The sequence below is a fragment of the Capra hircus genome, chromosome 11 (genome assembly GCF_001704415.2).
Source record: "Capra hircus breed San Clemente chromosome 11, ASM170441v1, whole genome shotgun sequence".
NCBI lineage: Eukaryota > Metazoa > Chordata > Mammalia > Artiodactyla > Bovidae > Capra > Capra hircus.
Window position 1 is genome coordinate 102,330,056 of NC_030818.1, and position 12,311 is coordinate 102,342,366.

General features: G+C 54.5%; 1 protein-coding gene across 4 annotated transcripts in view; it reads right to left on the reverse strand.

Annotated features, from left to right (window-relative positions):
• Positions 1 to 12,311, reverse strand: part of AK8 (adenylate kinase 8) — a 134,248-nt gene that overhangs the window by 107,802 nt on the left and 14,135 nt on the right. For all 4 annotated transcript variants that reach the window (XM_018056042.1, XM_018056041.1, XM_018056043.1 and 1 more), the window contains exon 5: positions 4,666 to 4,734. In XM_018056042.1, coding sequence (XP_017911531.1) covers positions 4,666 to 4,734 — 69 coding nt within the window. The remainder of the gene's footprint in view (positions 1 to 4,665; positions 4,735 to 12,311) is intronic.

Sequence of the window (12,311 nt, forward strand, 5' to 3'; positions counted from 1 at the left end):
AAAATAAAGTCAGCCACTGTTTCCCCATCTATTTGCCATGAAGTGATGGGACCAAATGCCATGATCTTCGTTTTCTGAATGTTGAGCTTTAAGCCAACTTTTTTACTCTCTTCTTTCACTTTCATCAAGAGGCTCTTTAGTTCTTCTTCACTTTCTGCCATAAGGGTGGTGTCATCTGCATATCTGAGGTTATTGATATTTCTCCCAGCAATCTTGATTCCAGCTTGTGCTTCTTCTAGTCCAGCGTTTCTCATGATGCACTCTGCATAGAAGTTAAATAAGCAGGGTGACAAGATACAGCCTTGACATACTCCTTTTCCTATTTGGAACCAGTCTGTTGTTCCATGTCCAGTTCTAACTGTTGCTTCCTGACCTGCATACACATTTCTCAAGAGGCAGGTCAGGAGGTCTGATATTCCCATCTCTTTCAGAATTTTCCACAGTTTATTGTGATCCACCCAATCAGAGGCTTTGGCATAGTCAATAAAGCAGAAATAGATGTTTTTCTGGAACTCTCTTGCTTTTTCGATGATCCAGCACATGTTGGCAATTTGATCTCTGATTCCTCTGCCTTTTCTAAAACTCCCCTGGGCCTGTTTGTGGCCCCATCACCAGCCTTCTCAGTCAACCTTGCTTTGGCCACGTGAGACTCTGTCTCCAATGGCAGATGGTGAGCCCGGGACCCAGGGGACCACCGAGCTCACGGGGGCTTGAGGAGGAAGATGGGCTGGGGAAGGGGGTAGGGTCCCAGCGGGAAGGACAATGCAGTCTCTGCGGTGGGCGCTCAACTAGAGTGGGCGGAAGGAAGCCAGGGGCTTGGGTGCTGGGTCACAACGAGGGATCTTGGTTGCCATGAGAGTCTATGGTTAAGTGGCCTTTCTCCTAATATTGCTGGAAGGTGGAAGTTTGCTTTTTACTTAGAACTGAAGAGACAGAGCAGAAGTGTTTTTATCATCATGTGAAAGTAGCAGTTAGGACACAGATTGGCTAACTACAGCCTGCTGCCTGTTTTTATAAAGAAAGTTTTATTGGAACAAACCATGCCCTTTCATTTGGGTATCATATATGGCTGCTTTCACATGACATCAGAGTTGAGTAATTGCAACAGAGACTACATACAAAGGCTAAAATATTTACTATCTGGCCTGTGTCTCCCCCCTGATGTAGACTGGGCTTGGAGCTCTGGGCACCTGCCTATTCCTGGGTGGTGGATGACCACCCACTCACAGGGAACAGTCTGAAGTCAGAGGCAACCTGCCTGTTCAGACCAGACTTTGAAACTCAAACTGCAGTTAACTTGCGGCTCTCTGGTGATTTAGACCCACAAGGCCGAGGACCATGGGGAGCAAGGCTGTGAAAACTGCCACTCCTTCACCAGTGCCCCGGGGAGGAGCCCAGGTATCTTACCAGATGGGGGCCTCGCCACCATTTAAGCAAGCGTGTGCACATGTGTGCGTGTGTGTACACAAGCACACGCACACGTCTTTTAAAAATACACGCACATATTTTAAAAAGCATACGGGTTCTGGTTCTGGGCAAGAAGGAGAAAACCGTCCCTACCCTGTCACCTCCACTGACAGCAGCTATAGGATGGAATGCAAGGGGGCGCTCCTTGAGGACTCAGGAGAACTGGGGAAGAAGACCAGATTGCAAGATCCCACAAAACCAGTATCCCCGGCCTGGTCTCTCCAGGTGGCCTGAAACCTGAGTTGAGCTGTAGGGAGGGACAGAGACGGGCCGGGAGCCCCTCTTTCTGGCTTGAGCAATGCGAAAGGGGACTCCTGAGATGCAGAGAGGATGGGGGAACCTCCCTGTGCTCTCTTCTTTCCTGCTTCTTTGCACTCCTGCCTTGAGGCCTTCCTGCTACAGTCACAGTGACAAGGGGGCTGCAGGGGCCTCACACTCCGTAGGCGCAGGCGCCCCCTCCTCTCCAGGCCCAGAGAACGCAGCAAAGCCCCATGAGCCTCCTCTCGCTGTCCTCCTAGCACTTGGCTCTGGTCGCAAGTGTAGTCACAGGAAGACTGTGACAGAGCCAGGTAGATCAAGGCCCAGCTTTCTGACCGAGAGGCCAAATAAAGGAAAACCAGGGAACCAGAGGTCACCAGGAAGACGGCAGAGGGGGGGGCGCAGGAAAGCGATGAGAAGGTACTTTGTGGACTCCTGGTCACTTCCGAGCTGCGCACACACAGGTCCGACCCCAGCCTTCCAGCCTCCCTGAGAAATCAGCCACAGCACAGACCAGTGCCCAGGCCCCTCCAAGTGGCATCCACACGTACAGAGCAGGAGAGACCCGCACAACACCGCAAAGGCTTGAGAGCTGAGGTGGAAACCACAACCCAGAGAAGGTGGCTAGAACTCGTGACCGGAGCCCAACTGGGCCAGTCATTTGCTAAGACAAAAATATCAACGTTTGCCATGGAATTCAAGCAGGACTCAGAGCCTGAGAGCAATATTTTGAACATTCAGGATACAAAATTACTAAGGACAGGGCTTCCCTAGTAGCTCAGTGGTAAAGAATCCGCCTGCTAATACAGGAGACACAGGTTCGACCCCTGGTCCAGGAGGATCCCACATGCCGCGGGGCAGCTGGGTCTGGGAGCTGAAACCGTGAAGCCCGTGCTCTGGAGTCTGTTCGCCACGGCAGGAGAAGTCAGCACCGTGAGAAGGCCGTGCACTGCAGCTGGAGGGCGGCCTCCACTTGCTGCAAGTAGAGAAAAGCTCACGAAGCAGCAAGGACCCAGCCCAGCCACAAACAAATAAACAAAGAATTTTTAAAATTACTAAGCACAGGGAGAACCAGGACAATTTCATCTCACGTGGGAAAAGATATCAGACACCACTACCAACATGATTCTGGTGTTAGAATTATCAGACAAGACACAAAAGCAGCTGTTATTTAAACAACCGAAACAACAGACCTCCAAGTAAATGAATGGACACATTGCAAGTCTCAGCCAAGAAACAGAAGGAAGAGAGAAGAACCAACTGGAGCTTTCAGAACTGAAAAATACAATAATCAGAATTTAAAACTCAGTGGATGAGCTCAACAGTAGAATTCAGATGAGAGAGAAGAGATTTAATGAGCCCGAAGCTAGTTCAATACAAATGATGAAATCTTATCAACAGAGAGGGAAAAAAATATAGAGCTTTAGTGAGGGAACATGAGCGAACACTGACAATCTGACCTGACCTTCATGCCACTGGGGTCTCGGAAGGAGCCAAGAGAAAGAGAACGGTGTGGAAAATTATGTGGGGAAGACATGGCTAGAAACTTCCCAAGCTTGAAGAAAAACGTAAACTCACAAATTCAAGGAATTCAGCAAACCCTGCAAAGAATAGTCCTCCAAAACCCACACCCAGATGTATCATAGTTAAACTTCTGAAAGTTAAAGGAAACAATCTTGAAAGCAGCAAGAGAGAAAAAAACGCGTTATTTATAAGAGTTCTAATGACTATCGATTTTCACCAGAAACCACAGTGCTAAAATGGAACATTTATAAAGTGCTGAAAGAAAAAATTGTTGATCTAGGATTCTGAATCCAGAAAAAAACATCCTTCAGGAACGAAGTCAAAATAAAGACATTCTCAGGACCTTGCTGGTGGTCCAGTGGTTAAGACTCCATGCTTCCACTGCAGGGGGCCAGGAACTAAAATTCCACATGCTACGGGCTCAGTTAAAAAATAAAAAAGTTAATTTAAAAAAAATGAATAAAGATGTTCTCAGATGAAAGAAAAGCCTACTCTAGAAGAATTGCTCAAAGAAGCTTTTCAGACAGAAAGGGACACTTGCAACGTTAGGAATGGAGAACAAGAGAAATGGTAAATACCTGAATAAATACAACAAACAACTCTCTTGAGTTTTTAAAACATGTTTGATGACTGAGAGCAAAAATGATAACATCTGCCTGATGGGGTCTTGGTGCATATAGATGCAATACACACGACAGCTACACCAAGAGACGGAAGAGGTCTATATTGTATGTTCCACCTGAAATGGTAAAACCGACTCGTAACAGCCTGGGAATCTAAGTCGGTATATTGTAATCAGTAGGTCATTCACTTTAAAAAAGAGAGAGAGAGATAGTAAAAACCAACAAAAAAAAACCCACAAGCAAAAAATTAAAATGGAATACTAAAAACAAATTCCAACAATTGATAAATTGGATGAAGATGAAACATGTATTTCTTTTTATGAATCACAAGGTCACAATCCCTCAGCCCCCGCCCACCTGCCCCAGGGGGCCAACCTCCACGGAGGGCCTCACCGGAACCCCGGCCCTCTGACGTCATGGGGTCTGGCAGAAGAGGACTAGTGAGCGAGCAGGGAACGGACTGAGAGCTAGGCCCCAGCTCTGCCTCTGCCCTGGCAGGTCCAGGCCCCCCAGCCCTGCACAGCTTCGGCCCTGTGTGGCGATCCAGCTTATCCCTATAGGGGCCTGACGGCTCCCCAGGCACCTCCTTGTTGCTTTTCCTCCATCCCAGGTGAAGCCCACGTGCACAGTCTGACCTTTGCCAGACTTCAGAGCTGCACCCTTCTCTGCAGGTCATCTCTGCTCTGGGACATGAACACGCAGCCCCTACCTCCGACCCTCCCTCATCTGGTGACAGAGCCCCGTCCCCGGAGCCCCCAGCCCCCGCCACCCGGCTCCACACACGGCTTCTCACCCTCCTGATGCAGTCCTCTTCCTTCAGGCGCTCCTGCATCAGTCTGATGAGCAGCATGTTGGGTACCATCTAAAGGAAAGATGACACAGGATGAGGGCCTGCCCCGCCGTGTGGGGCTCAAGGGGACACAGAGCTGGCAGGCCAGTGGGCTCTGCTAAGGCCCAAGGACCCGGTCCTGTGGCCATGAAGCTTCTCCAGATCCCTGACCAGGGCCCTGTGGCCTCCATGAAGTCCAGGGCCAACCTGTGGCCCCAGGGTGGTCCAGACTCCTTGAGAGCACCCCTACCCCATGCATGTGCATCCAACTCCACTCGCTTGCTTCTCCAGTGCCCCGCCCCGCCCCAGATGCTCTCCCCCACCCCCACCTGGGTGACTCCAGGCTCCCCAAGTGCCGCTGCCTGCAGGCAGCCCTCCCTGACTCTTCCCCTGGCTGGGCTGGGGGCTGCCATGATCCTCCATGGCAAACTCTGTTACTGCGCTAAACATGTGGCCTTCCAGGGGCCTGTGCACACATCTGTCTCCCCAAAGAGCTTCAGTTCCTGGATGAAGGGGACTGAGTCTTCCTCTCTTTGGCTGCCAGACACTGACGTGCAGGAGGGAGCCAGTCCTGCCCATGTCTTCCCATCCCCACGTCCCGTGAAGCGGGCCCTGGTGTTCCATGGTGTTTGTCCCATGGAGATGGGCCAATGCTAGAAAGGAGGGCTTTCTCCCCCGGAGACCTGGCTGTGAGGTGCTGACCCGCACCCCTTCCCGCCTGCACCAGCACAGCGTCAGGGGCGGAGGAAGCCCTGCTGACCTGTGACCTAACGGCACGTCATGCTCCTTAATCCACTCAGTAAGTAGTGAGCCTGCGGCGGCTTCTGCCGAGTGTGTGTTGGGTGCCAGGCTGCGACAGTCCACGTTTGCAGCTCCGTGCAGTCGGTACTATTGTCATCCTCCTTTTACGGTTGGGAAATTGGGCCTCAGAGAGGTTAGGCCATCTCCCCAGGGCTACACAGCCAGGTAAGGGCAGAGGTGGGACCTGAACCCGATCAGGCCAGGCTCGGGGAGATTGGACCAGTGCAGGGTGACGCTCAGAGCGGCCTTCCTTCCATTTCCTCTCTTCTCAGCAGCCTCTCTCTTGGACCAGAACTGACGTCCCATTTTTCACAAGGTCTGTTCTTTCTAACAAAGCCTCACATGCCCCAGAGCCAATGCCCCTGGAAAACTCACTCCCAGGTGTCGCCATGATCCCCGGTCACTAACAGCTGGTGGTTCTCCCCAAACTCCCCAACCTGGCCAGCCCCAGCCCACCTCCCAAGCTACCTCAGGGCTGACTGGTCTCCAGAAGGGGCTGGACTTCTGCCAGGTGCAGGGGAGGGTCCTTGTGTCCAGGGCCGAGCAGGTTTGCGCTGGGCGCACACAGAGGCACCCGGCTATGGGGCGAGGGGCAGAGGAGACCTATCTTACACTCTCTGGGCCAAGCTGGGGACCCGGGAGGGACAGTGGGGACAAGCACCTTGCCCTGATTTCCCCAAGGATCCTTAGGGTGAATGGGAACCCTGGCAACATTTTAGTGATGCTGGAGAAAAGTCTGGATCTCTCATTCTAGACCCAGCATTCAGAGTGACCAGATCCTGCTTCAGGAATGCTATCGACTCTGCCTGGAGTGCTGCAGGGATGCCTGAAGGGACAGAGCTGGGACATCACAGAGCTGCTGGGACAGGTCAGGGGGATGCACGGAGCTGCTGACTTAGATGTGGACATTAATAAGTGTTTGTACATGTGGAGAACACGTCCACACCTCACTCTCATTAGAGCCTAGGAGCAAGGGTCAGGAAAACAGACGGTGCCCGGCCCCGCTAACTACTGATGTTTGCCATGTTTATCTGTGCGAGGGAACAGTTCAGTCAGTTTGCACACAAGAGTGATTCTGACACAGCGAATGGGGTACTGGATGTGCAGAGAGGACCTTGGAGGTGAGGGGACAGTCCTTTCCGGGGCTTGAGGTATCCTGGATTCTCCAGAAGTGACCTGACCTGCCATCTCCTTGAGCTGTTTGAATGGGTCCCCAACAAGAGCAGGCTGGGCTTGGGCAGATGGAGGTGGTGGTGAAGGATGCCCCGGGAACTGGCCCACAGGGGAGGGTCAGAGGCCAGAGGGGGAGGGGGAGGAAGGTCGTGAGTAGTGATCCAGGAGGTTCTCTCTGGATTCAGGAGAAGGACGTTCCCAGGGAGAACCCTGGGGGCCCACTGGACTGGCTGGGGACTCAGATGCTCTCCATCTGGGACTTGACCACCCACTAAGGACCCTGGCCAGTGCCTTCAAAGCTTTGAGTCTTGCTTTCTGAGTCTGTAAATGAGATGCAGACAAGGTCCTTCAGTGTTGCCGTGAGGATTAGTGAGGTGGGACACGTGGCTGCTGGCGTGTGTGTGGCCCCCAGCAAGGGCTCGGTGCTGTGGCAATCGTTAGCCAGGGGCACCCTTAATAAACCCAGGACATGAGTGAAATCATCAGGGGCGGGAACTCTGCTGTCCACTGGATCCAAAGCTGAGAGGATGGAAGAGCTGGAGCGGCAGCAGCCACTTTGCAGGCACAAGGGGCGTATAAGGAAAGAAACCCAGCACAAGAGGAGAGAGACACCAGGTTTCTCAGCCCCAGAATGGCTTTTCCAGGATGTCAGATTCGAAGAGGAAGCACACACCTTGAAAGTCATGGGCCTCTTCTACAAAGTGGGGAGCAAAAGCAGGAGCAGGAGAGCGAGCAAAGAACGAGAGGCGCACTCAGAAGAGCAGGCCAGGGGCCAGCCAGCATCCAGCCCGTTTCAGTATCTCCTAAGGCACCTCTGTGTCCTTACATCTGCCCTCTGTCCTGCTTAAGCCAGTAGTTCTCAACTTGAACGCACATCTTGGAAGAGCTTGTTAACACACAGATCACTGGCCCCGCCCCAGGGTTCTGACTCCACAGGTCTGGGGTGGGGCTGGGAATCTGCATTTTGAGCAGGTTTTCAGGTGATGCTGAGGATACTGGTCCAGGGACCACATCTGGAGAACCACTGGCTTAAACAAACTCCAGCATCCGAGAGCCCCACGGTACATGGAAGAAGTTGCTGGAGAGGGATCTATCCTGCTGGTGCCCATGTTGCCCCAACTAGAGCCCCCCAAGACTGGCGAGGGGAATGGGGAGGAGCACTGCCCCTCCCCTCCACGTGGTTCCTATCCTTTCCTGTCCCTGGGTGTCCCTGCCGAACAGAAACAGTGATTTCCACCCCATGATTCCTCCCCTTCCCTGCCATCACCCATTCAGGAGGCAGCATTCAAACAGGTTCTGGGACACGGGGGATGGGGGGGTGCAAGCCCATCAAAGAACACGGGTTGAAAGGCGACAGGTCCGGGTGGAGCGTGATGCCCCCCATGGTCTGCGCGGCGGGGGACAGGCTGGCGACTTTGAGCGCGGCCCCTCTCGGGTGCCCCCCACCGCTCCCTGCCTCGGTGCTGTCTCGGTACCAGCTTTGATGTGTCATGTCAGTGGCGGGGGCCTCCCGGGGGCCGCTGCTCGGAGCCCTGCCAAACTGTCTTTGCGGCAATCAGGCTCCCTCCTTCCCGAGCTCTGCCACGCTCTCCCACCCCTGCCCCCAAAGTGTGGCTTTGGGGGAGAATCAGGGACAAACTGGATGGAGCCCAGTGCAGCCTCTGCTGGTCACCGAGAAGGTCAGCACAGGTGCAGGCCCCCGGCCCTTGTCTTCCCATGCAGGGGCAATGCGACAGCCCGCTGGCCAGGCCCTTTGCCATAACAGGCAGAATCAGCTGTGTGGCTCCAGTTTGGACCTTTCTTCTCCCAGCACCCAGGCCCAGGACAGAACTGCTGGCTGGGAACCTTGCAGGTGCCTCCCCTGTCCCAACGGGGCAGCCTCCGGTGTGGCCATTCAAGCCCTGTCTGTCCCCGGGCACCTCACTGAACTTTTCAAGCCCAAGCTTCCTTCCCTGGGATGACAGAAGCCTGCATGGTCTCATCACCAGGCCCCGCCCTCGGGGCCCCTGACGTCCCCGTGTCACCCTTGGGTGGACGCTTGCTCAGGAATTGCAGGTGTCCTGATCGACGGTACGAACTTCAGTCTGGAGCAGAGCGGGGAGGGGAAGAGTTGAGGCTCCTGGTTGGCCTGACGGCGTCCCCTCGCCTCTGAAGGGGCTGCTGCTGGGGGAGGAAAGGCATACTTGGACTGGAACTCACTTAAGACTTAATCAGAGAATCCTTTAAAGACAACTCTTCTTTTCAAAGTTTCTGCCGCTTCTCAGGGCTGTCAGAACAGGTTTCCGTGGCAGAGACTCTCCTAGTTCTAGCTTCCAAAACAGTGACAGGAGATGGTGGGGGTGGGGTGGGGAGCAGGGGCCCAGGTTTTGAAGGGATCTCACAGACCCCGGCAAGGGGCAGCCGACAGCCCCACAGAGGGAGGGGGCCGGAAGGCAGACCCCAGGGTGGGAACGGCCAGCGAACTTGAAAGGAGCCACGGAGACTGGTCCTCGGGCTCCTCTGCCCCCGTCCTGGGCTGTAACTTCCTCCACCACCCCAAATCTTCCCAGAGGACCGTTCCGCACCACCACCTAGAAGGGCAGACAGGGAAGGGCCGAGCGCACAGGGAAACAGCCAGGAGGCAGGTGGGATGGCGGGGTGGGGTGGGGGACGGAGACCAGACCACCCCAGAGGACTGGGAGGCAGGACTGAGGGGAGATCCTGGGAAACTTTGCAGGGGACCACACTCTGTGTGGGTATTGGCAGGCAGAGAGCACAAGTCCCATGATCTGGATGTTATTAAACAGTGATGACACCTGGGCACTTGGGTGCATCAGGCTCCATCAGGCTCTTGATTTGTAAATGGGACTGAAGGGAGGAGCTAAACAGAACTGAAGTTAGGAAGAACCCAGCTTTGGCACATTCTGCCTGGGCCAGCCTTCAGAGTGTGGGTCATTTAGTCACACAACAAACACAGGCTGGTCTGCTCCTTATGCAAGGTTCCAAAAGAAACCTCGATTTAGCGATCACTGCACGTACAACAGAGAAGGCAATGGCTCCCCACTCTAGTACTGCTGTCGGAGGAGCCTGGAGGGCTGCAGTCCATGGGGTTGCTGAGGGTCGGACACAACTGAGCGACTTCACTTTCACTTTTCACTTTCATGCATTGGAGAAGGAAATGGCAACCCACTCCAGTGTTCTTGCCTGGAGAATCCCAGGGACAGGGGAGCCTGGTGGGCTGCTGTCTATGGGGTCGCACAGAGTCGGACACGACTGAAGCGACTTGGCAGCAGCAGCAGCAGAGCTGTACAAAGAACGCCTGCCATGAGGAAAGATGGGTGGTGTGAGGGGTGGGCTCCCAGCTGACCAGACGAGGATTCCCCAGGGAGGGGGACTGACTCCAGATGCCCGGCCCCACATCCAGAGATCCAGACTAAGGCAGTCCCATGCTGCCGGGTGAGTAACCCGCTGCTCGGGTTGAGGACCTCTGGTTGGGGCAGTTTTACATTTGCAAATATGCATGCTTCCTGCAGGGATTTCAATTAATAAAGCTTTTCTTTTTTCCCAGTAAAAATCTAAAATAATCAAGAGCGATCACATTCAACTTCAGCTACCAAGAAATCTCCCTTCCCCGTGGAAGCTCTTCACCTTCCGATCACATCTGTGTGACGAGAGCCCAGTAGGACTTGACTCTTTTCTCCCTCGTTTCCCAAACTCCCAGAGGGGCCAGGACCAGGGGCCAGGACCAGGTTTGCTCTCAGGAGTCCCGGACATAAGCCCAAGGCGGGGCTCAAGCTCAGGCCATACAGGTGTGGGGTTGGCACCTGGGCAGGCGTTGCCTTCAGCCTCACACCCTGGGCTACAGTTGGCCTCACGCAGGCTCCCTACCCACCCCTTTTTGTGGTGTTTGTGACGCTGACTCAGGTGGCAGGCTTAGAGACGGACCCAGAGGGAGCAGGTGAGGAACAGACTTGACAAAGCAGGTGAATTCAATTAACTTAATAACGAGGCACCGCAGAGCACCAAGGTGGCTTTGGTCCTCGTGGAGAGGAGATGAGACACCTGCCCGGGGAGGTGTTCCCAGGAGTGCCCTGGGGCAGGGGTGGGCCAGTGGCAAGAACCGCGAGACACCCGCCTCCTCGGGGGAGTTTAACCCTGACGGGGCACTGGAGAAATATGGGTAAGTTTTCTAAGCATGACAGTGTAGGGCTGTGCCTTTATCTTTCGGGGTGTGGCAACAAAGACCTCTCGAAAGAGGAAAGCCCAGTCTGCCTAGTGGCAGTCTGCGCCAACAGGGGGGTCGGCCGCAGCGCCAGCGTCTGGCAGGCAGAGGACTGGGATGGCTTTATCGGCGCCCTGAGCTGGGCATCCTGTGCACGTGGTTAGGGGAGTGGACTTGGCCTTCCCTGGTCACAAGCCGGAAGTGGGGACAAGGATTAGGGAAGCTGGCAGTTCACTTTGAAGCAAGTCCTGGCCATTTGGGACTGACTGTGACCGGGGTTGTTGCTGGGCTTCCTGGACTGAACCAGAGGCGCAGGCTGACTTCCTCCCAGTCTAATAACTCTCAGCCCACTGGCTTCTGAGGCCGGTTACTGAAGACAGCAGGTTGGTTTCCTGGGCCAGTTGCTGTGGCAGCGGGCCAGAGATCTCGTCTGAGGTCTGGTCCAGCCATTGTATAATATATTCAGCCTCTCAGCAGATATAGACTAGCACAGCCTCAGATGAAATGAAGTGCCGGGCGGGTTTGCTTTCAAATGACCAGGAAGCAGGGGGCTGGGGCATCTCCATGGGTCAGGACTGCTATGAGCTGATGACACTGCCTGAAGCCGGATAATGGGTCCGTGGATGTTCTTACATGCTTCCCACTGCTTCTGGGCACCTTTACAACCTCTTGTAACAACGCTACAAACCACCCAGCCACAGAGCTGTTTCCCACCCCGGCGGCCTGGAACCCCCAGCCTCCTCAGCTACCCCTGCCTGTGCGGGTCTTCTGCCAGATGCTGGGTTCTTCCACATCGTTGCTTTCAGCACGACTTGGGTTGGCTCCAGAGTCCCTAAACCTTGCTGCCTGTATACTCAGAGCCACTTTCGGGGCTTAGCAGGTGCTCAGAGAACCCTCAGGAAATGACTGAGTCCAGAGACCAGCGACTGCATGAGGGCTTCCTTGTCCTGCGGCCTGGGCTGGGTACCCTCGGTACCCCCCCCCGCCCCAGTGGCTATCGGCTCCCGGGGGCGAGGAGAAGGCACTCATCTTTGGGTCTCCCGTGGTTTGGCGGGAGGGTGCTTGGCACACAGGAGGCGACTGGGAAGTGTTTCAGCCACCGCTTGGAAATTACAAGATGGAGATGTCTTGGTTAACACCGACTGTATGAGAGAATTCCATATAGGAGGCAGAGCAGAGATTAACAGGAGAAAATTACGTATTTGAAGGTATTATTGCTGCTTGCAAAAGAGAGCTTTAAAGGCTCTGGATCAGCAGCGCTTTAAAGACGAAGCTTAATGAGCGGCCTCGCGGGCAGGCGGCTCCACGGCAAGGCCACGCGCCCCCTCGCCTCCTCAGAACCTTCCCCTCCTTCATCAGTCCTGACGCCCTGGCCTTTCATCTTCCCCCCACCCGAGCTTCCGAACCAAAGAACCCCAACAAGACACCCTTGAAA